General features: G+C 45.4%; 2 protein-coding genes across 11 annotated transcripts in view; both read right to left on the bottom strand.

The window, feature by feature from the left end:
• Positions 1–16: 16 nt before the first annotated feature.
• Positions 17–18,124, bottom strand: MRNIP (MRN complex interacting protein). 5 transcript variants are annotated; one of them, XM_068536513.1, is made up of 9 exons: positions 17,541–18,124; positions 15,420–15,479; positions 9,392–9,480; positions 5,572–5,647; positions 4,171–4,328; positions 2,407–2,494; positions 2,031–2,132; positions 1,751–1,914; positions 557–669 (listed from the first exon to the last, which is right to left on the bottom strand). In XM_068536513.1, the coding sequence occupies exons 1-9, from the start codon at positions 17,604–17,606 to the stop codon at positions 654–656; spliced, it is 819 nt and encodes a 272-aa protein (XP_068392614.1). In that variant the 5' UTR covers positions 17,607–18,124; the 3' UTR covers positions 557–653. The 5 variants fall into 5 exon arrangements, with proteins under 5 accessions (XP_068392610.1, XP_068392612.1, XP_068392611.1 ...); XM_068536509.1 differs by lacking the exon at positions 1,751–1,914 and having other exon boundaries at positions 17–669; XM_068536511.1 differs by lacking the exons at positions 1,751–1,914; positions 2,031–2,132 and having other exon boundaries at positions 17–669.
• Positions 18,125–21,405: 3,281 nt separating this feature from the next.
• TBC1D9B (TBC1 domain family member 9B) overlaps positions 21,406–25,437 on the bottom strand; it is a 44,375-nt gene continuing 40,343 nt past the window's right edge. For 4 of the 6 annotated variants that reach the window (XM_068536500.1, XM_068536501.1, XM_068536502.1 and 1 more), the window contains 3 exons: positions 24,495–24,554; positions 23,802–23,908; positions 21,406–22,696 (listed from right to left, as the gene is read on the bottom strand). In XM_068536500.1, coding sequence (XP_068392601.1) covers positions 22,010–22,696; positions 23,802–23,908; positions 24,495–24,554 — 854 coding nt within the window. In that variant the 3' untranslated portion in view covers positions 21,406–22,009. Of the gene's footprint in view, positions 22,697–23,801; positions 23,941–24,494; positions 24,555–25,437 lie in introns of those variants that run through there. The other 2 variants (XM_068536505.1, XM_068536504.1) reach the window with 2 other exon arrangements.

The raw sequence follows: 25,437 nt of genomic DNA, 5'->3' as shown, positions 1-25,437 counted from the left end.
GCAGTGAGAGATGATCTGTTTGATAGGATAGTCATGTTTATTGTTGGTTCTTGGTAGTTCCCATAAGTCATCCTTAGTCCTACTATTTAAAAGCAACTTGGGGAGCCCTGTTTCTGGTGGCACAGAGATCAAGTGGAGAAGGGCTCACTTAACAAATATGTCTACATTAGTTTCAATTCACAGATCATCATCAAAGAAGTCCTCTCCGGTTTTAAAGAGGTCACACAGTCGCACGAGTGAAGAAGGCTCCTGCATCCCTTTGACCAAGGGCCCACCCTCTGCCCAAGGGCCTGTGCCCCCTGACTGCTCGGGGGTCTTTCCGCAGAGCCTCTTGGGCCCAGGTGTGGGAGTGTGTGTAGCCTGAGGAGGCTGGAGTGCACCAGGGGTCCTGCAGAGGCCTCCTTCCCTTGGGGCCTGGGTCCTGGGGGTCCCCTGCTCAGCCCATGCTGCCCGGGCTGGCCTGGGGCCTCTTTGCAGGGGGGTCAGGGGCTCCGTTTCCAAATGCGAGCTGTTTCCAAGTGGCGGAAGAAATTGTTCCCACATAGGAGACATGGTCCTGACGTGCTGGGCAGGACACGGTGGTTCCCCCCGAGGAACGACGAGCTCCCTGGTGTTCCAGTCCTCCCGACTGCTTCCTTCTTTGACCTTCCCTGTCAGGCCAGTGTGGTCCTGAGGTGGAAACACAAGATGATGGCCATGTTCTCCATTCAGAAGAATACCCAGCAGGCTCAAGGGACAAGGAGAGGAGGGTCCTGTGCCTGTACTAGTCCTTGACTGTACCTCTGGGCGCTGACACTTTCTGCTCTGTGCTGTCTACTATTCTGTAGCCTGGCAGGCTAGGGACATGCCTCGATTCTGAGGTTTAGCAAAGCACAGCAAATAAATGCCCTCTCCGTCACTCCAAATCCTCTGCCAAATTCCATGACCAGGCTTCCCAAAAAAGGAAGATGTTCTCATGTGATCAGGGGATGTCATGGGGAACCTTAGCATCAGGTGAGGGAGTGCCTGAGGGGTGCGAGCAGGAAGGGCCCTAGAGACCACCTGGAAAGACCATGTGCTCACTGCCAGGCAGCTGGGAAGGTCTCTCTAGAACCATGTTCAGGGTTTCGAAGCTGTAGAAGTGGCTGCACAGAATACCCCAGGGGATGTGACAGTGACAGAGGCCTGGCTTCTCCCTTCTACCTCAGGAAACAAGGATGCATTGAAAATTGGGTTTCACTCCTAGAAAAATGGTACAGATGAACCGGTTTGCAGGGCAGAAATAGAGACACAGATGTAGAGAACAAACGTATGGACACCAAGGGGGGAAAGTGGCGGGGGGTGGGGTGGTGGTGTGATGAATTGGGCGATTGGGATTGACATGTATACACTGATGTGTATAAAATGGATGACTAGTAAGAACCTGCTGTATAAAAAAAAATTCTAAAATTCAAAAAATAAGAAAAAATTGGGTTTCACTGCCTACAAAGGAATTTGAAAGCAATGACAGGAGGGACCTTGCATCACCACCCCCAGGCAGAGGCTGGAAGAGGCTCTGTGGGCAGTTGTTAGTGATTCGAGACTGCCAGCTCTGCCACTGATTTGCTGTGACCTCAACTGAACCTTCACCAGCCTTAGTTCCTCACCTTCAAAACAAAACAGGCTTGTGGTGAGAATTAGTGCATAAAAAATGTTTAGCCCAGGGACTGGTACATCAGTAACTGTCACACTCATTATTCTGTAATTTGGAGATTCAGGGCCACATCCTTACCTGGGGGTCACATAGCTAGTTCGTAGCAACACCAGAGTTTGACCGCTGCCTCTTGGCTTTGGACGGGCACTCTCCACTACTGTCTGAAGGTGGCCAGGATGACCCTGGCCTGTGTTGGGGCGTGGCAGTGACAAATGCCTGGCAGAGTTCCTCTGCCTGGGTGCCTGTGGCATAAAGCAAAACCTGCATTCTGCGGCCTGGAAGGTCTGCTAGGTTTGAAGCATCAGGAACAACAGCAGGTCCTAGGTGAAGAGAGTGCCTCAAATGCACAAGAACCCACCTGGATAAATGAAGGTGACAGTTCCTCAGAAACCCAGGGCAGGTCCCAAGCTGAACAGTCTGACAAAGACCCGGTACTCCATGCAGGATGAAGGGAACGGTCCTGATGCAGAAAAGCCCTACTGGTCAACCTTGACTGCCTCCAAGGCATCAAGCTGCCCTTTTGACCCCGAGTTAACATCAGTGACAGGAGGAGCGTGGCAGGGAAACAGTGCAGGCCAGAGAAAGGAGTTGGCTTAAGACACAGAAAACAAGACACTCACGTGGGAAGTTGGGCTTTTAGGGGGTGTAAGTCTGATACTTTAATTGTCCACAAAACAATTTAAAAATCCTGTATCTGCTCAATGGCCACTGGGACACTGTCCTCAATCACTGACCTTCAGGGACTTCAAGGTGACCTCACAGTTCCTGGAGTCCTGGACATTAGGGCTGCATGGAGGCTGGACTGTGCTCTGGCTCCGTTTCCTGGCAGAGGGAAAGTGCTGTCAAGAATCCAGTCTTTCTTGTAATTACAATGGAAAAGAATCTCAAAAAGAATATATATATATACACACACACACATAAATGTATATATATATACATATAAAAAACGGAATCACTTTGCTGTATACCTGAAACTAACACAGCATTGTAAATCAACTATACTTCAATAAAAATTAAAAAAAAAAAGAACCCAGTTCTACCATTGAACAGTGGCCCTTAGCCTGACTTGGTGGTCACCTGGTCTGACACCTAGCACAGGTAGGGACCTTGCCATCCCTTATAGCTTCCCAACTGGCTGCTCAGCTTCTGCCCCACTGCCAACAACAGGTTGCCTAATGACATCTAAGGCAGTCCATTTCTCTGCTCTATAGCTTGTAGATGCTAGAAAGTTCTTATTCTGAACTGGAATCTACCTCCCAATAGCATCTGCCCCGGAAGAGCCATCCTAATCTAGATGAGGCAGTCTCTCAGGAAACTCACTGAGGGACTTCCCTGATGGTCCAGCGGTAAAGAATCCGCCTTCCAATGCAGGGGACACGGGAATTAGGACCCCGTGTGCCATGGGGCAAGTAGGCCCGCACGCCAAAAGTACTGAGCTTACATGCCGCAAACTACAGAGCCCACGCACTCTGGAACCCGCGCGCCACAACTACAGGGGCCACACACCCTGGAGCCTGCGCACCACAACTATAGAGAGAAAACCTGCGCGCTGCAAATAAAGAAGAGAAAACCCATATGCCACAACTAGAGAGAAGCCCGCGCACCACAATGAAGAGCCTGGGTGCCACAACGGAAGATCCCGCATGCCTCAATGAAGATCCCAAGTGCTGCAACCAAGACCCGATGCAGCCAAAAATAAATAAAATAAATAAATAAATCTTAAAAAAAGAAAACTCACTGAAATGCAGATTAAGACTGGAGAAGAGGGGCTTCCCTGGTGGCGCAGTGGTTGGGAATCTGTCTGCTAATGCAGGGGACACGCGTTCAAGCCCTGGTCTGGGAAGATCCCACATGCCGCAGAGCAGCTAGGCCCGTGAGCCACGAGTACTGAGCCTGCGCGTCTGGAGCCTGTACTCCGCGACAAGAGAGGCCGCAATAGTGAGAAGCCCACGCACCGCGATGAAGAGTGGCCCCCGCTTGCCACAACTAGAGAAAGCCCTCGCACAGAAACGAAGACCCAACGCAGCCATAAAAAATAAATAAATAAATAAATAAATAAATAAATAAAAATTAGAGGGAAAAAAAAAAGAACATCAGCTTTAAAAAAAAAAAAAAAAAAAAAAAGACTGGAGAAGAGACCCATGAAAGTCAGGTCTTTCCTGCTCTCAGCTAAAGGTTCCCAGGCCTTTCGGCTTCTCTGGCCCCACTTCACTTTTTCAACCTTGCCCTTAAGTTCTTCCCTGAGGTCAGTGCAGTCTAGATGTTCAGAATTAAGTGAGCATCATAAAAGGCGCCCCCACTGGAATCCTGCCTAGCCCTCACCTCTGCACTGGCTGCACCTGGTGCCTGGCCAGGCCAGAGGGCCTGCGGTGATGGTGCCTGCTGGCTCACATCCCTCAGGCTTCCTGCTGGCCACAGGAAGCCGCTCGTCAGTCCCCCCAACCGTAGGTCAGCGAGGTGGGCATGGGTGAGGGCTGGATCAGCTACTAGCTTGGCACCTTTTTCTAGGCAGGCCTGTACTGAAGGGAGGGTCTGGCTTCTCTCTCTTGGATGAGGGCTGCCTGTTGAAACACACTCCTCCTTCTTCCAGCTCCAGTTCCTTGGAGTCCCTTTCCAGATACTTCAGCCAGCGGTTCTTTGAGGGCTGGAGTTTTTCCTACAGGATTGGGAAGTAAGTTTATTCTCAGAGTTGGAAAGCAGACACCTTTACTGAAAATCTCCAGTGCAACTCCGAGGCCTAAGGGCCTCAGGACCCATGTCTATGCCGTCACCAGGAAAGGAATTTGATTGGAAGGTAACGGGAGACAGATATCTTGAATGGAGCACACTGGCACACACTTTGGGAAAGCTGCAGGTCACAAGAACTTTACCAAGAACTTTGCAAATGTCCACACTCCCTGGCCCAGTAGTTCCAAATGAACACAAAGGCATGAAGATGTTCCAAGTGTTACAAATAATAGCAAATATTTATAGTAGCAAATGTTTGCAAACATCCTAAATGCCCAATAAGGGAATAAATATTGCCATATCCACTATATTCTGTAGGTACTTTTTAGAAATGAAAAGAATTGAAAGCTATATAGCAACATAGAAGATATGATGTAAGTGAAAATTCCAGGATGCAAACAAGTGTTTCTTACAGAAGGAATGATGAAAGATTAAGTCTGTAAGTAAAGAAACTGGAAGTATAGACCCAAATATGCAAGAGCTGATGTGTTAGTGTGCTTACGAGCATCTCCCCTATTTATTGATATAATAAAAATATGAAGAGCACCTGGAGAGTGGGCGTTGCCAGTGTGATTCTGTGAGCAGAGGTGGGGCTCTGCCAGGGAGCCTGTCAGTTGTTCCCACTCCCTCTGTCCCTGGCAGGACACGGTGTTCCGCATACCCATGGCAACTTGGATGTACCAATGGCGTCACCTACTTACACTCACTGCCCATCCAAACACTGTTTTGAGCACCTACTTTAACCAGGTCCTGGGAATGAACAACTGGATGTGAGCCCTGCTGTGGGGCTCAGTCTGGAGAAAGGGAACATGGAAACCCAGGCACTTTACAACAGCATGCCTTCCCTACCACAGGTGTGCTGAGAGTGCTGTGGGACAAGGGGAGAACCACAAGGAGGTGAAGTTCAAGTTAAGTTCAGAAGAATTCACCAAGCAGCCAGAAGAAAAAGCTCTTTCACAGTATTGTAATTATTTTACACTGCTGTCTCCACACTTACGAAAGGGATACGTTTATTCATTTTTGTGTTCCCTGCAGCTTTAAGCCAAGTGCTCATCATTCGGTGACATCAACAAGCATTTGCTGAACAAATGAGGAATGAATGAATAAATGGAACCCCCCTCTGTGACAGAGCCGGCTCAGGTAGCTGGGCTGAGATGGTGCTGCTGGCTTACCTGCAGACTTGCAGGCGCAGGCTGCCGAGGACGTGCATTTTCCTCGTCGTCGGCATTTATGGATTCTTCCAGAGACCTTAGGGAAAGATTGTACAGTTGTCCTTTGTAAAATGACCAGAAAGATGAAGGACAATCAAGATGGAAACAGCAAGATGCACAGACTTGACGTGGATATCAAAGCCTGTTTAGGGGAACTTAGAACTTATCTCTGTTTTTTCGATGTGATTTGGTAATCTTCCAGCAGTTCAGAAGGCAGAGGGACCATCTGTTACTTGGAGCAAGAGGAAAAGTGACACAGGGCAGAAGTAGCACTCTTAATCCAGAGACCAGAGTTTGCATCATGGCTTTGCCAATGACTGGCTGTCACTGACAGTGTGATTCTGGGTATATCACTGTATCCCAGTTTCCTTATTTACAAATGGGGATAATATTGCAAGGGTCACTGTGAAGATAAATGAAACAATACGTGTGCATGTGCCCTGCTCAGTGCCTGAACACAGAGACTAATGTCAGCTGAACTCTGATAGCACAGAGTCTCTCCCGTCAGCAATGGAGATGTCCCCATTGCATAGGGTCATATGAGTGTCTTTACAGTTGTATTATATCTCAACCACTACAAGAGAAGGCATTTTACTGAGCTTGATGTGTCACAGTGACTTCATCCAGCCTCCCAGGGACAGCAGGGCTCTTTTACCACATAAAGCAGAGTAAGGAGCTGGAACCTTTGCAGCCTTGAGTAGGGCTGGATGGCCAGTGAAAACATTCGTAGTGCAAGGACTGAAGGTTAGCGCCAAAGCCACATCCACCCATGTCAGACAGGGTTGTTACATCACACGATCAGATTGGAGCTCTCTCTAGAAAACTACAATGAGAACCCCAACTCTACCAAATGTGGGCACCTCTACTTCAGTTTCTTCATCTGTAAACAGAAGCCAATGATCCTCACAGGGTGATGAGGAAGATGAAATAAGATCACGCATATGAACCGCCTACCCTGCCACATGGTCGATACTCCAATGTCCAGTTGAGCAGTGTCCTACCAGCTACTAGCCAGAACTCTGCTCACCATACTACGATTCAGGAACTCAACTCCATCAACTACAGAACATCTCTCAGCAATATGAAGGTAATGGTCTGTCTTCTCGCTTCTAATGTTACCCCTGAGAAGCTGGGTGTCTACTGTGCTTGTGTAGGTGATCTCTCTTCTCTCCAGCTACTTTTCAACTCTTCCCTTTGTCTTCCATGTTCTGCAATTTCATTATGTTGTTGTGTCTAAGGGCAGATTTTTTTTATCTTTTAAAATTAACTTATTGAGGTATAATTTATAATTAATATACACTAAAATGTACCAATTTAAGTGTACAGTTAGATGAGTTTGGTAAATTATATCTTTGAATCTATTACTCCCATCAAGATATAGAAAATTTACTGAGATATAATTAGCAAGATATAGAAAACTGTCATCACCCCGAAGTTCCCTTACATGCCTTTGTAGGTGATTCCCGCTCCCCAGAATACCACTCATCCCTACAGTATGTGGTCTTTTGTGTCTGATTTCTTTCACTTAGCAATGTTTTTGAGGCTTGCCCATGTTGTTGTTGCTTAGTATTCTATCGTATGAAAATACCACTATTTGTTTATGCACTTGCTTTTTCATCTTTCATTGAATCTATTTATTTATTTTTGGCTGTGTCGGGTCTCAGTTGTGGCACGTGGGCTTCTCTCTAGTTGTGGTGTGTGGGTTTTCTCTTCTCTAGTTGTGGCGCACAGGCTCCAGGGTGCGTGGGTTCTGTAGTTGTGGTGCGTGGGTTCAAGAGCATGTGGGCTCTGTAGTTTGCAGCACACAGGCTCTCTAGTTGAGGCGTGCGAGCTCAGTAGTTGTGGTGCGCGGGCTCAGCTGTCCCACGGCATATGGGATCTTAGTTCCCTGACCAGGGATCGAACCCATGTCCCCTGCATTGTAAGGCGGATTCTTTACCACTGGACCACCAGGGAAGTCCCTTCATTTGCCTTCTGATGTTATCTATATGTCTAGTCTTTCACCAAAATCACACTATCATCTTGATTGCTATAGTGTTATAGTGAATCTTGAAATCAGGCTGTAGAAGTCCTCCGGTTTTTTCTTTATCAAAATTGTTTTGGCAATTGCATTTCTATATAAATTTTAGGATCAGCTTGTCAATTTCTTAAAAAAAAAAAAAAAAACTGCTGGAATTTTGACTGGAACCTAATGGCAGACTCTACAGATCAATTTAGGATGAACTGACATCTTAACAATATTGAGTTTTCCAATCCATGAACATGTCATATTTCTTCATTTAGATCTTCTTTAATTTCTCTCAGCAATGTTTTGTAGTTTTTACTGAAAATTTCTTGCACATTTTTGGGTTATGTTTATCCCTAAGTATTTTATTTTTTGATGGTATTATAAATGGTATTTGATTTTTAAAATTATTTTCCAACTGTTCACTGCATTTATATAAAAATAAAATTTAGTTTTGTATGTTGACCATGTATCCTTGTGATCTTGCTAAATTAACTTATTAGTTCTAGTAGCTTTTGTATAGATAGGCTCATTAGGATTTCCTACATACACAATGTTTTCATCTAGTTTGGGATTTACTGTGTTTCCTGAATCTAAGAATGTAAGCCCTTTGATTCTGGAAAATGTTCTGTTCATTTCCCTGAAAATATTGCCTTTGTCCCCTTATTATCTCCTGCTGGAACTCTTCTCTGTATCCTTCATGTCTCTGAACTTATATTTTCCACCTTTTTGTCTTTCTGTGCTGTACTGTGATTAATTTCTTCAGATTGATCTTCCATTTTACTAATTCTCTCTTCAGTTGCACTTGATCTGTTTAATGGTCCACTAAACTTTTAATTTCAATGACTATACTTTTCATTTCTACAAACTTTTTGGTTGTTTTTTTTAAAAACTGGTTATTTTTTAAAGTCTCTTGCTCCTCATATTAGCAACTCCCCTCTTTTAATTTCATTAAATATATTAAACATGAAATATTATGTATTCTGCTCTTTTTGGGTCTGACTTTTCTGTCATTTCTGCTGTCTTTTGCTCATGTTGACATACTTCCTTAAGTAAGTTAAATGATTTTTAACTTTGGGTATATGCTCCTTGGAACTTTATATGTGGGAATTCTTTGATGCCTGGGTTGAAGACGTATTGCTCCAAAAAGGAGCTGCATTTACCTCTGCTTCCTGGGACAATTTAAAAATAAGTTCTCAGCTTGAGACTTTTCACACAGCATGTGTAAAAGGCTTAAAGGCCATGTGACAGATTCCTTGTGCTTATAAAATCCTGGAGCAGTATTTCCCTGCTTCAGTCAGTGCCAAGGTCAACACAGGCTGGGTCCCTGCTACGGAGGGGGTGCATTTCTAGTTCATTTGTATGCTGAGGGTGTAGTCCTTTGGGGATTCAGCTTTATGTGGTGGTCTCCTATGGACCTTCCTACAGTGAACAGACCCTCGGCTTTGTCTTTGTCTCCTGCTTCCCTCCCAGATGCGTGGAAGCTGAAGGGCAACAGGTTTCAATCGCCTCAGCAGCCCAGCTACGTATTCTCTGGATTTTGGCTTTTGCTTCATTTTTGGCCTCTGATGGTTACTTACCTTCTTGTCATCTCTTCAGTGCATTTAAAATATTGTGGCTGGCATTTTAAATTAATTTCAGTGGGAAGACTGTTCAATATCTAATTGCCATATTGTAAGACATGGAACTCTAAGGGATTTCTCCATCATAGACTTCCACTACCCACTCAAGATAAAAACAGGGCAAGATAACCATGCCTCCCTCAAATTACTATACCTGAGTGACATCTCTGAAATCTGTCCCTGCAGCAGATTTAATTTTTGGACGTGGTGTCTACAGTCAGCACCAGAGCCCTCACCGTAAGCCTGAGAAACAAACAAACAAACAAAAATATCAAGTTTAAAAAGTGTTGACAGAATGCTGAGAAATAGATCCATTAGAGATGCAACCCAGGGAGGATAAAACTGTACTTTGCAAGACCCAAAGCACCATGCAGGAACCCAAACAATGATTGCTGTTTCTGCAGGGATTTATAAACTAACAGTCTCAGGGACTAATAGTTTCAGTCTATCTGGCTGCCCACCATCACCCTGAACTTTATATATCAAAGCCAAACTCAACCCAAAATCCCACACAAATTGGTTAATGAACATAAGAAATTCAGAAGAGAAGTAACGCAAATTGCCAATAAACATATGAAATGATACACCTCACTCACTCATAATCAAAAGACTATAAAATAGATGAGATACTTTTTTTCACTTAGCAGTCACTCATTTGTTCAATAAATATTTATTAAGCACCTATTATGTGCCAGGCCCTGAACTAGGTAAGGACAACACGATACAGGAATGGACAAACACTACTGTCATCATGGAGCTCACACTGTAGTGAGAAGAGACAGATAATAAGCACATAAGTCACCTATATGGCCATCAGATGGTGAGAAGTGCTTCTGAGGAAAGTAAGGCAATGAAGTGGGGTGGGGCAGAGTGGGGACACAGTAGACAATTTTATATGTGTGTTCAAGGAGTCAAGGAGTGGATCACTGAGAGGGTGACATCTGAGCACAAAATAGGAAGATAGGCAGAAACAAGCCACGTAGATACCTGGGGGAAGAACATTCAGCAGAAGCAATGAAACGGAAAAGAGTGCAAAGACCCTGAGCCTGGCATTTTGGAGGAACAGTGAGGAGGCCAAGTGGCTGGAGCTGAATGGTCTAGGGGGAAGATAGTAGATGAGGTTTGAGAGTGTAGGCCCTGTTACAGGCAGAGTCAGCCTTATAGGCATGAGATCTGCTCTGCTGTCTCCATCTTGAAATTCTTAATAATCTTTGAACTTGTATTGTGTAAGTAAAGTCTGATGAGATAATGAAGCATATTTGTGAGTCGTGGACACCAAATGTGTCCACTGTTTCTTGTCACTCCTTTTGCATACAGCATGCCTGATGACTGAGGAGCACAGAATTGCAGTGAACTCACAAGGTGTGGGAGTTCAGTGAGACTCCAAGTTCAGATGGTGTGTGCAAGTCTTTTTTTTTTCCCCAAAAAGAGAACATTTATTACTTATTTTTTCCTCATTAGAACTTTCTTTACAGAAACACAAAGTAAAGCACAACAAAAGTACGTGGGGGGCAACCTTAGCCTGAGAGGCTGGGCTTTCCACTGGAATCAGAACTTGCTTCAGTTGCAGAAAGGAGGCAAGGGTATTCTAAAAAACATGAACAACGAAGGAAACGTGTCATATCTTTTCTTACTCCTGTTACCTCCCTGGAATAGCCTATGCTGAAAATAATAACAGAAAAAAAAGGGAAAGATAAGGCAATCTTTCCCAGTTCCTTTTCCTCTCAGTACTTCCTTACTCATCAGTGAGCTAAAGGTTGAGTATGGGTAGAATGTGCGTGTATCAAGCAGTGAAGTAAAAATAGTTAATTTTGTGCAACATCTCCACTGTTATGGTAGGAATGAAATATGTAGGCATGTATGAGCTACAAAATACAAATTGTGCAACTTTGATGATTCTACGTATACACCAAATGCTCTTATATTATTCTGCATATGTTCCGCATATGTACTAAATGCTCTTTGCATTTATAACTGGTGTTGCACAATATAAATGGTGTTGCACAATTTTAAATTGTTAGTTTTTCTTTACACAGGAAGATATTAAATAGTAAATTTTAAAACTAGTAAACAAAAGACATCAGGAAAAGTCAGGAGACCATGAAAGAAAGGAAAAGCTTAATATTCTAGTACCTTTAATAGCAGTTTTTTTTCTGCTTTTGAAAAGGGGCCCCACATTTTCATTTCACATAGCCCCCTGCCCCAACCTGGCCCTGTCTGTAGGAGCATGAATGTTGCTCTAACCTGGAAGGTCTGACATGATCTTGCATATGTTTCAGTAGAACCCTTCAGCTGTGGTGCTGAGACTGCATGGCAGAAGCAGATGACCAGTCAGGAGGTTGCAGCAAATACTGAGGCAACTCAGACCACTGTGGTAGCAAGTGGGCACAGTCTGGGTATATCCTGAAGGTAGGGCCGACAAAATTTGCTGATGGATCAGATGAAGAGTGTAAAAGAAAAAGAGGAGTCAGGGATGAGTTCAAGGTTTTTAGCCCAAACAACTAGAAAGAGGGACTTGGCACTTAAGAGTTGGGGATGACTGTGGGAAGAGCAGGTTGGTGAGGGTAAGGTGAGGGCTTCGTTTTGGGATACAGGTTTGGGATGCCTGTTAGATATCCAGCAGAGAGGTAAGTGGTTGGAAGCATACACAAGTTCAGGGGCAGGCCTAGGGTCTGAGATGGACATTTGAGAATTGTCAGATTGTCTCATCTCAGACGACCAAGGGAATGAGTGTAGCTAGACAAGAGGTCAAAAAACTGAGTGCCAGAGCACTCTAAGGTTTAGAAGATGAGGAGATGGGAAAAAACTAGCAAAGAGGATTGAAACACAGCCAGGAAGATAGGAGGAAAACCAGGAGCAGGATGACTGGAAGTCCAAGTGAAGACAATGCTTCAAGGAGGAGGAAGTGACAAACTCTGACAAATGCCACCAATAACTCAAGTCACTTGAGGACTGAGAACCAACCATTATTTTTAGCAACATAGAGACCATTGCTGACTTTGACATGAGCAATTTTAGTGGACTGGTGGGGAGTGAAATCCCGTTTGGGGAAAGTTCAAGTGAGAATGGGAGGAAAGGAACTGGAGAGGGGAAAGGCAAAGTTTAAAAAGACTGATAACTGACTTATGGTTGCCAAGAGGGAGTGGGTTGGGGGAGGGATGGATTGGGAGTTTGGGATTAGCGATGCAAACTATTATATACAGAATGGATAAACAACAAGGCCCTACTGTATAGCATAGGGAACTACATTCAATATTCTGTGATAAACCGTAATGGAAAAAAATATGAAAAAGAATGTGTGTGTATGTGTGTGTGTGTGTGTATATATATGTATATAAAAAACTGAATCACTTTGCTGTGCAACAGAAATTAGCACAACATTGTAATTCAACTATACGTCAACAAAATAAATTTTAAAAAAAATTCTAAAATGACTGACAACTTATGTCTGGCATAACCGGTAGGGTGTATGCTCTCCTGCATAGCAGAGACTGCTTCCTGAATACTGAAATGCATTCTCCCCTCATCTGGGAGCAGACTAGACTACATTTTCCAGTCTTCCTTGCAGTCAGGTGTGGCCATGAGACTAGGTTCTTCCCAGTGGAAGGTAAGCCACTTCCAGATCCTTCCTGGGTAGCTCCTCCCTGATCTTGCTCCTTTGAGGGGCAAGAGGCCATGGGAGACAAGCCTCAGGGAATAACAGAACCTCAAGATTACAGGTGCCTGGGTCCCCGGATGACCATACCAAGGACAGCTGCCCTGCTGATCTCAATCTCTTCCAGGAGTGTTACAAGAGCAAGAGAAACAACTTCTATTGCGTTAAGCCACCACAATTTTGGTGTCTGTTTGTTACTGTGGCCTAGTTAGTCAAAAGCCATATACCACTGCACAAGCATGGGGGTGCTGAGAGGAAGGCAAAGCTTCCTCAGGAATTCAGAAATACATGCTGACATCTAAAACAAGCAGTAGTCACTAGCTATGAGCCAGCCCCTGCCTTCTGAGACCCAATCTCAAGGTAGGCCTCAGCAGCTATACTTACTGACAGATGACCAAATTGTCCCCACTCCCACCCATCCCAACTGACTGGACCAGCGGTGGACATCTGAATCAACCAGGTCCATCAGATTGTTTCTACCAGGAGTTTATAATTGGGACTCAGCTATTCCAGTTGGTTTGAAATAAGATTCTGTGGTCTGTGAGTGGAGTATGTTACTGTGAACTGGGAACAGAGAGGAAGGGAAGGAGAGGAGATAGGGACAGAGGGAGGAAGGTATAGGGAGAAACTGGGTGAAGGGAGGAAAAGGGAGGGAAAAGATGATGCTTGTGTTGTTGGCAGCTTTTCAGTTCTTAGGGTTGGTTCTTCAAGGGGTCAAGGATGAAGCCCCTCCCTTGGATCCCCCCAAGATACCCCATTACCTTGCAAGTACATTTTAAATTTTGCTGAAGTGTTTTTTCCCTATTATTTGCAACTAAAAGAACCTTGGTCAAAAGAATTCCTCTGATTTAACTTCAAGGAATTTGTCCTAAGGAAATAATTGGTCAAGTGAAGAAAGAGGTATTTGTAAGAAGCTTCACTGCAGAGTTGTTCATAACAATGAAAACTAAAATCAACCTAAATGCCCATCAGTGTGGGGTTTGTCACTTACTCATTCAACAAACATTACTTGAGCAAGCCCTGACTATGTGACAGGCACTGTGCCAGGTGCCAAGAGTATATCAGCAAAACATACAAAAAAGGGTATGTAAGTGTCCATCAACAGACGAGTGGATAAAGAAGATATGGGGTGTATGTATGTGTGTGTGTGTGTATATAGACACACACACACATATATATATAATGGAATATTACTCAGCCATAAAAAAGAAGGAAATATTGCCATTTGCAACAACATGGACGGACCTAGAGTGTATCATATTAAGTGAAGCAAGTCAGACAAAGACAAATATCATATGATATCACTTATATGTCAATCTAAAAAAATAATACAAGTGAATTTATTTACAAAACAGAAACACACTCACAGACATAGAAAATAAACTTATGGTTACCAAAAGGGGAAGAGGGGGAGAGGAATAAATTAGGAGTACGGGATTAACAGATACACACTATATAAAATAGATAAACAACAAGGATTTATTGTATAGCACAGGGAACTACATTCAATTTCTTATAATAAACTATAATGGAAAAGAATAAGAAAAAAATATGTATAACTGAATCACTTTGCTATACACCTGATACTAACATAATATTGTAAATCAACTATACTTCAATTTTTTTAAAAAGGGTATATAGGTAAAATAGGCAAAGCCTCCGTTCTTATGGAACTTACAGTCTCAGATGGACAATACTCACATAAACACACTCGTCTATATTTCTGATCAGGGTAATGAGATTAACTATGGGAAGCCCCAACAATGAGCACAAAGGCCCTAAGAGGGAAGCAGATTTGGACTGTTTCAAGGTCAGAAGGAAAAGCCCCTACGGCTGAAGGAGGAGAATGATGAGATGAGGCTGGAGAGGTGGCATCAAGGGCTGGAGCAGGTGAACAAGGGGCTCAATGAGGACCCTGTGATGCTAGAGATCAGGTGGGTCGGTAAGTATGGACTTGAAAAGAACTGTGATGCTGGGTGAAAAAATTGGGCTAATAAGAGCATTTACAACACACTCCCTTCAGTCCACGTGCTCTTTCTTCTCCTAACTACCTTCACACCCTGCCTGCCCCCTCTCACACCCCTGCATCTACCAACAGCTGTCTGCCCATCCCTAGTTAGGTCTGATTACTCAGTTATCTTCTTACAGACCCCTGTACTTTCCTCTCATTTTGCTCAGTCTAGTTTTAAATTACACATGTGTTTTAGTTTCTCTTCCTGTTCCACAAGAGCAGATCAGTGAAGGCAATAACAACATGGTCTTACCTTCCATTGTGTCCCATGCCTGCATACAGAAGTTACTCAGTAAATACTTACTGACTGAATAAAAAAAGGAAGGTAGCTTTCCAGGCACTGCTCCATTCATTTCGCTTCCTGAAGGAAGATGATCTTAGGGAGCAGGAACGCTATATCTAATGAACTTGAGCCAATAATGGAACACTGGGTTCCATGAGAAATATGCTTCTGCAGGGCTGGGTCCCACCTGCTTCCTGGTATGGGTATTAGACACTCTGCTGCTTGGGACTCACCCGCAAAAATGACTGCTTCTCTCCACAAGCTTTGCATGTCCATTTGAGACTCTTTTTCACCTACAATGAAATTTCAGAATTATAGCTAAAGTAATTATTTGAAACAGGTGAAACTGGATCAGAAATAATAAAGAGATAAGTGGAAAAGAATAAAGAGTCCAGAAACAAACCAACACATGTATGAAAATTTAGTATATTATAAAGGTGAAGAAAGAAGAGACTATTTAATAAGTGGTTCTGGGAAACTGGCTATCCATATGAAACAAAGTCAAATTAGATCTCTACTATCTGTGGTTCTCAAAAAAAAATTCCATGATATTTCAATTCTTGATAAATCTGACTAGATGGATTCTCTCTTAACATAATAAAATGCCTTACATCCAGCTCTAAAGCTGCAGAATCACCACCAGCATTCCCATGAAAGTCAAGAACAAGTCAAGGATCTGCACTATTATTTACCATTTTTTTCTGGATGTACTAACTGATGGAATTGGAAAAGATAACATAGCAAGAGGTATGAAAATGGAAAGGAAAAAAAAAACTATCCTTATTTATGGATGATATGATTTATTTCTTTAAAACTCAAGATAATCACATGAAAAACTACTAAAACCAGTAAGACAATCTAATATAGGGGCTAGGTAGAAAATTAATATATCTTCAAAAATTAATATAGCTTATAAGCAAACATCTACTTAGAAGAGATAATTAAAGAAATAAATCCATTTGTAAAGGCAACAAAGAAAATGTTATCAAGGGGCACCAAAACTGTTTTAAGAGATGGAATGAAATGCCATGCTTAACATCACAAAGATGTCTCGGTTGATTCATAAAAATTAACATGATTAATATGATCCTAATACAAAAACCATCAGGGCTTTTGGGGAAGTACCTAAAAGGATTCTAAGGAGGACAAGCAGAATCTATTACAAATTTAAGTGGGTATATCCTAAGATTCCACTTCTCAGCATCTACCTTCAAACACCATAAAAATACTGTGTATCTTCTACAGGTACATATGCAAGTAAGAAATGCATGAAAAAAATAATAAAAGCTCTGGAAGGACACACAGTAACTGGCTAGCTCTGGGGAATGAAGATACAGAATTCAGAGGCTGTTGAAATTAAATGAGATGTGTGAAACTGCCTGATACACAGCCGACTTGGAATTAAACTGTTAACCCTCTTTTCCCACTTGGTTTCAAATCACTTTTCAGAGTTGAAAATGACCATGAGAATACGAACTACATTATATATATAATAATTTAAAAGTGGAAATGATTCCCATTTATTCTCAACTCCTGGAACCAAAAAAATGAAATAAGTAAAAAGTTTCTAAGCCCCTAAAATGACCCTTACAAAGTCATAGCGAACTTACAGGTGCATACCCAGCCTCTTACTGGCTTTTAAACATACATTTTGTATGTTTGTACATACATTTTGTATGCAATTTGATGCTACCCTTCTTCAGGGCACAGCAGATTAGCAGGGGACTATCAGAAGCGGATACAATGACCACCTTGACAGCATCAAGCAGGGAGACAGAACGTGATTCAGGAAAGAACAGGTTAAGTGACATCACCTATTTTACGTCTTGAGTCAGGGAAGCAATACGTTTTAGAAACTTTAAAGGCGCGAGATTATTTACACTCTGAGTAGGCGTCGAGTCCCTCACTACGGTCAGAGCCAAAGAGTGCCAGCAGGGGTGCCCAGTCGTGCCTCAGTTTTTAGAACTATCATTTCCCTTGTATTTAAATGAAGAAAGAGCCATTTTGGGGGCTAGGCTCTGCATAAAGGAGGCTATCCTCTACCCTCAACCTGGTGTGCCCGACCACCCGCTAGATAGAGTTCACGAGGCCGCCTCGGCAGAAACCATTATGCCTGGTTTCTGCGAATCTTACAACCACCAAGCAAAAAACGAAAAAAGCCAGAACAACGTTATGGAGAAGCGACATCAATAAAACCTAGTTCTCAGGACAGACATCGTCAGTTGTCCGCGACCCAGACACACTCCGCAACCGCACGAGACGGCGCCCACGCCTGGGGGAGGAGGTCTGGCCGCCGCGACCCCACCTCGTCCTGCCCGCCATCCCCGTGCTCTCTGAGGAGAGGAAGGCCCCACCTGGTGCGCCTGGAAGAGGCGGCAGCAGGAGCACCGCAACACCCGAACCCGCTGAGGGGGCGCCATTGCGACCGCCGTCGCCGCCGCGCGTGCGCCGCGCTACCCTGTCCGCCCTGGCTCCGCCCGCGTCAGGCACTCGGGCCCCTCTGGTCTCAGGCACCGCCCCTGGAGAGCGTGCGCCCTGCGCTCGGGCCCACTCGAGCTTCGCCTCTAGTGTGCACTTGGGCCACGGGGAAGCACAGCGTTAGTCGGCGGTCAGCTGGGAGCCCTGGCGACCTCAGGACTCGGGCCGTATCTCTGCTGCCGAGTCGAGCGTTGTTTGGGGTTTGCGTCAGTCAGGTCACCGGTTGCCTGTCTCAGCCCGAAGCAGTTCCCGCCTCTATCCAAACCAGCGTTTCCGCCTGGGCTCCCTGGGAAGATTGAAGTTGCAAGGGCTGGGTCTCCAGCCGCCGCTGGGGGTCCGGCCTTTGCTGGTACAGTTTCTTCTGCTTCTTCAAGTCGGGGAGAGGGAGCCGGAGGGCGCCTCCCTGCTCGGGCCCACTCCCTGGGGCCCACGGTAGGAATTTGCAGGACCTCTGGTCAGAGGTGGTTAGTTAACGTTTGAGCCGGAGCACCGAGAATCCTGGGAAAATAGGCAGTTCACCAACCCTACGCTTCTCAGAGAGGGAAACGGAGACGCCTGGCGGTTGAAAACGAAATCAGTCCTTATTGCAGTCCCCAGGAAGACCCGCTCTAAAAGGTGGAGCCCAAGTCCCAGTCTGGGCACAGAGGAAAAATATTGCACCCCTCATGTCCCAACCTCACCTTAACGCCAGCCCGTCAAGACATTCCCACGTGCCTGACAACATAAATAATCTTAAAAGAAAATTTAAAACGCCCAATCCTGACAAGGATGCTGATAGAACGGTAAAAGGGAAAAACAATCTGGCAGTTATCTCTATCCTAATAATCTGAATCACGCAGATTTATTGTTTATGCAGTAGTGTTAACTGAAGTATAACAGGAAAAAATGGAAATAAGTATTCTAAAGAATGGACCATTATGCAGCTCCATTACAAAGAGTTCGGAGTGAAAATGCTGGCATGTGTATTGTTGGGAAGCAAGGAGGTTACAAAGTGTACATAATATCAGGTAAAACCAGGCATTATTTATTTCCAGATGTGCACGGGCAAGGGTTATAAATGGTTTAAACTTTTTAATATTGTCCAAATTTTGCACAATAGCATATATTAGAAAAAAACAAATTAATTTAAAAAATTATGTTTGAGACTGAATATGCGAACAGAGAGTGACCAGACTCCCTCATCACCCCCCAAACCACAACTTCTACAGCAGTCAGGACTTAGTCAATGACTGCCAGTTGCCCTCCTTTTTGCACCTCCCCACTTCATCTCAGGACCAACCAAGAGAACGCCAATTATGCTCCCCAAACCAATTACATAAAACATCCTGCTTCTGGTTAGCCAGCCTGTTTCCCCACTAGCAGCCTCTAATCAGAGCACACCTGAAGCCTTCCCTTGCTTTCACCATAAGGCCTTTCCACTCTTCTGACTACATTTTAGTCTCTGCCAAACGCAAGTAATGGTGACTGTCTTCTTTTCTATAGCAAGCTCTGGATAAATGGTCCCTGTTCTCATTTGGGTGGTTTTTGTTTATCTCTACATGTCTCATTGTGGCTGAGCTTCTGGCAACTACAAAGAATGTTTTGTGGTTAATGAAAAGAGAAGAATAAAAATTTCACACGTGGTATGAGTTCAACTTTGAAAAAGACAAATATAGGGAAGAAACACCAAAATAATTAGTAGTCTTAAATACAAGGAAAAATTGTTTTTCTACTTTTCTGTTTTTTTCCTCCTTTCTGCAATAAACATATAATCCTTTAAAAATTCATATACATATTTTTTTTTTTGGAAATTATAAGAATGACTTGAATGGTTTGGTACAACATATCACTTGGTAAGGAGTTTTAAAATATACAATTATGTTTACTTTCAGAACACAAATATATTTAAAACTTTATTTTTATTATCCATTTATTATTTAGTGTTACTGTTCTTGTTAAACATTTTATCATGCGAGGTTAAATAATGGATGAGAGTACTATTGTACATTTTTGTACCTTCTTTTATCACGTAAAAAGGATAGTGTCCTCTTTTATGTTTACTTTCTTTGGTATATTCTCAAATTTATACTTCTACATGGCATATAAAACATTTATTTAAATTCCAGGACGTCCCCGGTGGTGGTCCAGTGGTTAAGAATCTGCCTTCCAATGCAGGGGACAAGGGTTTGATCCCTGGTCGGGGAACTAAGATTGCACATGCCACGGGGCAACTAAGCCTGCGTGCTGCAATTACTGAGCCCGTGTGCTGCGACGAAGAGCCCGCTCTCTGTAACGAAAGATCCCACATGTCACAACGAAGATCCCACGTGCTGCAACTAAGACCCGATGCAGCCAAATAAATAAATAAATATTTTAAAATTCCAAGTTATTTAAATCTTTCTAATTGGTTACAATCAATTTGACTCTGCCAATTTTGTGGAATTCTTATGTATATCTCTACTTAATTTTATTATGACCAAGAACAGTCTTTTTTTTTTTTTTGGCTGCATCAGGTCTTAGTTGTGGAGCGCGGGATCTTCGTTGAGGTATGCGGGATCTTTCGTTGTGGCACGTGGGCGTCTCTCTAGTGTGGCTTGCAGGTTTTCTCTTCTCTTGTTGTGGCCCGCAGGCTCCAGGACGCGTGGGCTCCAGAGCACGTGGGCTCTGTAGTTTGCAGCACACAGGCTCTCTAGTTGAGGCACGCAAGCTCAGTAGTTGTGGTGTGCAGGCTTAGTTGCCCCGCAGCATGTGGGATCTTAGTTCTCTGACCAGGGATTGAACCCACATCTCCTGCATTGTAAGGCGGATTCTTTACCACTGGACCACCAGGGAAGTCCCAAGAACGTAGTCTTTCTAGCAATAAATTCTTTGAAATTAATTTATGACAAAGCATGTAGTCAGTTTGTGTAAATACTGGAAAGGAAATTACATTACTGACTTTTTGTTGTTGTTGTCATTAAGAAAGAAAACAGCTGTTCAGTTTCCTTGATGTTGTTTTGCTGCATTTATCGAGAAGTGACTCAGCAGTTGTAAACAAGGTAAAATCATGGAGATTGTTATTTTAAAACCATCCATAAAATCTAAAGAGATAGAAAATAGATTGGTGGTTCCCTGGAGCTGGGGGAGGGTACACGGATTGGCAGCACATGGGCAGGAGGCATCTTTCCGGGGTGATGGAAATATTCTAAAGTTGAATTGTGGTGACGTTTGCACAACTCTAAGTTTACTAAAAAATCATTGAATTGTAACTTAAAACAAGTGAATTTTATGGTATGTAAGTTTGCCTCAATAAAGCTATTAAGTTTAAAACCAAAAAACAGCCACAGAGATGTTATCTTTTAGTACAAATAAGAGTGGCCCTGTGTTGGGGGCAAACGCTGGACATGATGATCAGCTCCTGCTGCAAAGCTAAGGGGTCCTCATGGCTCAGCCTGTTGCCCGTGTCCCCACAGTCTGCTTTCTGAACCCAAAGGCTTGCTGCAGCCCAGGCCTGAGCACACATGTCCTGCACCTGGACCCAGGCTGTTTATACCTGCAGAGCAGGTTTCCTCTGCTGCTGCAGGTCTTCACAGGCCCTGCCCAGCCTGCATCAGCAGCTTCCATGTCCCCATCCTCCCTAGGGGTCTTGAAGTCCCACCTCCTGTGAGAGACTAAGTGTTGGGAACCTCTGGAATATGGCCTGGGCCCCATACCTGCCTGGGGAGAAGCCAGGAGGCCGAAGCAGTGGTTGAGGGTCACATTAATTCTCTATACACAGTGTAGTTTTTAGTTCTTCCAGGGATTTATTAAGGCATTGAGCATAGTGTGATTTTTAGCCAACTGAAATGAATACAAGGAAATATATCAGGACCTGAGGGATATGTTTTTAAGGTTAATGGTGAGGACGACGAGCTGAAAGAGAATTGAGAGTAACACCTGTGCAGGGGGCACCCACCGTGGTGCAGCAGATGCTTTCTGCCCGTGTCCCCCAGCCAGAAGCTCAGGCTCAGGGGCTTCTGAAAAGCATCTCGAAGTTCTCACCATTTTGGTGCCCAATAGGCACTCGACCCCCCTACCTGGTGCCAAGTGGCGGGAAAGCCCCCAGAGCACGCAGCTGCAGAAGAGGAGGTGGAGGACAGGGTGTGGCCTGGCCACAGTGCAGGGCAAGCAAGGGCAGATCAGAGAGCCCCTGACACTATGCAGGGGCCAGGAGGCCCAAGGCAGAACGATGGGGTGGGGAGCCCCTGCCTGGGCCCCAACTGCGACTGTTCAGCCTTCTTTCCATTTACAACTCACTGCTTCTGGGGAGAACTGGAGGGGTGTGTCCTTAAATAGAAAACAGAACGGGAGGGAGGGAGGAGAGGCCAGCCCCCAGGCCTTGGAGCCCTCAGCCCAAAACCGCAGACTGCTCATGGTCACTGGAGGTGCTAAACTGTCTCTCCACCTTCCTCTGGTCCTTGATCTTGAGTCCAATGTCTACCCTCTTCTCAAAGAAGTTCACCAGCACGGACTCCGTCAGGATGGAGGCCAGGATCTGCTCGAAGGAGATGCACCAGTCTGTGTCAACGGCACCCCCACTGTGAGTGGTGGCCACGGGGCTGTGGGCCTCCCCACCCACCAGCACTGTGTCATCAGCCAGGTCCTCACACTGCAGGGAGCCCGTGCTGACCACTGAGTACGAGGACATGGACATGTCGTCTTTGGTTTCGTCGTCAGACAGAGGCTGGGAGGGGGAGCCCTGCCCCTCGCCGCCGCCCCCTTCGCCCACCACCTGGCTCTCCTGCGGTGCTTTCCCAAGGTGGGCGTCTCCACCCGCTTTGGCCTGGGGGTCCCCTGCAGCTGGCGGCTGAAGCTCCTGGGCCGCGTCTTGAGGGGGGTCTGGAGCTGGCGGCTCGCCCTCCTCAGGGGCACTGTCCCTGGTCTCTCTGCCCGACCATGCAGAGAACCTCCTCCCCACCTCCCCAATGCGGAGCAGCAGGCTGGCCACCGTGGCGATAGCGTGGTACAAGTCCTGCTCCATGGGGTCTTCGCTGAACATGTTGTAAAGCGTCTTGCACAGCTCTATGAACTGCTCCTTTTAAGGGGAAAAACAGAAAAGGGCAGGGAGATGGTAAAGAATGGGTCAGATTGCCCTCAGATGATCCAGACTCACAGTGCTGGCCATTCTGATTGGTGTGAGGGTGCTGTCCCGTTAGTTGTCTCCGTACACCTGTGTCTTGACATGTCCATTTCACAGATTAGGACACTGAGGTGCAGAGAGGGAAGGGGCTTTCTTTTCCAGCTGCCTTTCTTTCAGCACATATAGGAACATTTAGAGTCTCTCCCTGTCTCTATGTCCATTCTGTTAGCAGAGACAGACCTATTTCTATCATACCTTTCCAAACCCAGTGACTACAAGTGCTTCTTCACTGTGTTTTAGAATCACTCTTGAGTTTTTTATATCTTTAATCGGAAGCGCCTTCAACTCTCCTTTAAGAAGCTCTTTAGAGAGTGATGACAAGGTAAGGCAGCTTGGGTTGGTTGAGAGGGGTGAAGAGGTCAGGTTCCAGGTCCTGAAACCATATTTAGGCTTCCTGGCCTGAGAATGGGATGAAACCTCCCTCCACGGCACCCCATTCTTCAGGCCTGTGGATGAGAGAGCACCCAGATTGCAAGGTCCCCCTTCGGGCAGAGCAGACCGTGGTCAGGCTGCAGCTCAACAACTGCCTTTAGGTTACATGTCTGTGGTCCTGGCTGTAAGACCCTTGGCAAGATGCCACGGTCCTGATGCAGAGACCAGCAAACAAACATCGGGTGGTGGGTCGAGCGGGCCTGTGTGTGCACAGCTCCGAGCGGGGCCTGGCAGGGAGCAGAAGCGCTGTGATGTTGTCTCATAAATGGTGGTGTGAGTCTCTGCCTTTTGAGGCTAACCTTCCCCAGTGCTCCTCTGGTTCACGGATACCGATTAAACCAAAGCAAGTCATCACCAGCGGAGTGTTCTGGACAAGGCCCTGAAGCAACTGACCCCTTGTCCTCCTAGAACAGTCCCTGACTGCTGCCTGACTAGATGTTCTAAAGGTAGGCAGGAGAATCCCTACATTCCAGGGGGTGCTGGGATGGTGGTGAGGTGCTGGGTGGGAGGGCTCAGCCTCGGTCAGAATTTTCCAGAAACATCTGTTGTGTGTTCTGATTGGGCCTACCTGGTTCATCTTGGGAAGATCCTTAATCGTCTCCTTCTGAACCTCTTTCTCCTTGGCCCACATTCGAAGGTAGTGCCGATAGTCGGGAGGGCTGGTTCCCTTCTCCTCTGCGAGTTGGGAGAAAAAAATTAATCTCCATCTGTCAAATGAGAGAAAGAGGGCTGGGGGCTGGTAGCAGGGGGTAAGTGGGTTTAAGTATTGTCTGGCACGGAGTTACCTGGGCCCTATTACAAAACACCCTGGCATTTGGGGAGGTAGTGATAGGAAAACACACCCTAGAACACTCATGGGTCTCCCCTGAGTTATGCTGAAGTAGGTCTGAGCTAAGCTGATGAGGATGGCCCCTATCTGTCTTCCCCAAGATGGTGACAGAACCATGTGGAGGCTGGAGAGAGGGTGGCATGAGAAGGAGAGGCCGGCTGGGCACCTAGAGGAGTCCTGGCAGGAAGCAGGCACCCCCAGAGGGAGGCGGTGATGGCTGGGGGTGTTCACAGCTACAGGAGATTCAGGCCTGGGGCTGATGAGAGCTGGGCAGCTGATGGGCTAGGCATTCACCTCAAGGAGAGCTGTGGTGTCAGGCATACATCTGCCATCTCCCCAGGGTACGGGGCTCTTCTGCAGTGACAGGGCAACCAGACCCCACCCACCCTGGGGCCTCTACCAACATCAGCAGATGTTGGCCTATATACACACCTCTTCTTTTTTCTTGGATGTCATTTCCAGCTCCCTCTTGCTCTTCCTGCTGTAGTGCTTCTGGACAATGGGATGAATAAAAAGAACAAGAATATTCTTCTGTTATGACTCCAAACCACTAAGGTCATTGAGTGGTCGGTCTAGTCTGTGCTCTCCTGCGGAAGCGGACCTGGCCCTGGGCCCTGGATGCTGCTTCTTTGCCTTCTCTGAGCAGGGCTGTCTCACTCCACCTGGTTACACTGAACCAGAGAGCCACTGAACCCTCACATCCTCTTTTTCAAAAGAATACAAGTCATACCACACAGTTCTTAAGTGAACGATGGCACACGTTATGGGCAAAAAGTCTGAGACCAATGATTTCTATAGTTTCTGCTGATAAAGGTCAAACTCAGGGGAGTCCTAATTACCAATTCAACCTGCAACTGCCACACTAGCTGATGAGGAATTTTATGTACGTGAATCCTGCGCTCAGCACTGTATTTCTTAAAGTGACCTATTTGCTGGAGTCTGCATACACCATGCTCCTTACGGTGACCATGAACTTGGGGCGAGCAGGCTGCCCAGCTTTTGCAGACCTGTTCCCTGAGGGAATGTGGCCGGTGCGGGGACCTCAGGTGGGACGGCAGTATCCCAGCTCTGAATGGCCCTTGGCAGCTATGTGGTGGCAGGGAAGGGCGCAGCGCTCCGGGCTCAGGCTTCTCACCAGGGAACGGACCGCTGCCTGGAGGCTACGTGAGGTCTGAGGACAGGGATCTGTAACCCGAGTCCCTGGCCTCTCCTGGAAGTGCCTGGGACAAGCCTAAAGCATCCTTGATTTGCTCGAGTATAACAGAAGATACATCTGTTTCTTTAGTTTGTATACTTGAAATCAAGGTCCTCAAGCTTCATAGTCAAGTTAAGTAAGCCTTTGGCACTGTCAACAGGATTGCTTTGGGTATCTTGA

Source organism: Eschrichtius robustus, chromosome 2 (assembly GCF_028021215.1).
Source record: "Eschrichtius robustus isolate mEscRob2 chromosome 2, mEscRob2.pri, whole genome shotgun sequence".
NCBI classification, from domain to species: domain Eukaryota; kingdom Metazoa; phylum Chordata; class Mammalia; order Artiodactyla; family Eschrichtiidae; genus Eschrichtius; species Eschrichtius robustus.
Note: the sequence above shows the minus strand (reverse complement) of the source record. Positions and strands in the feature narration are given on the sequence as shown.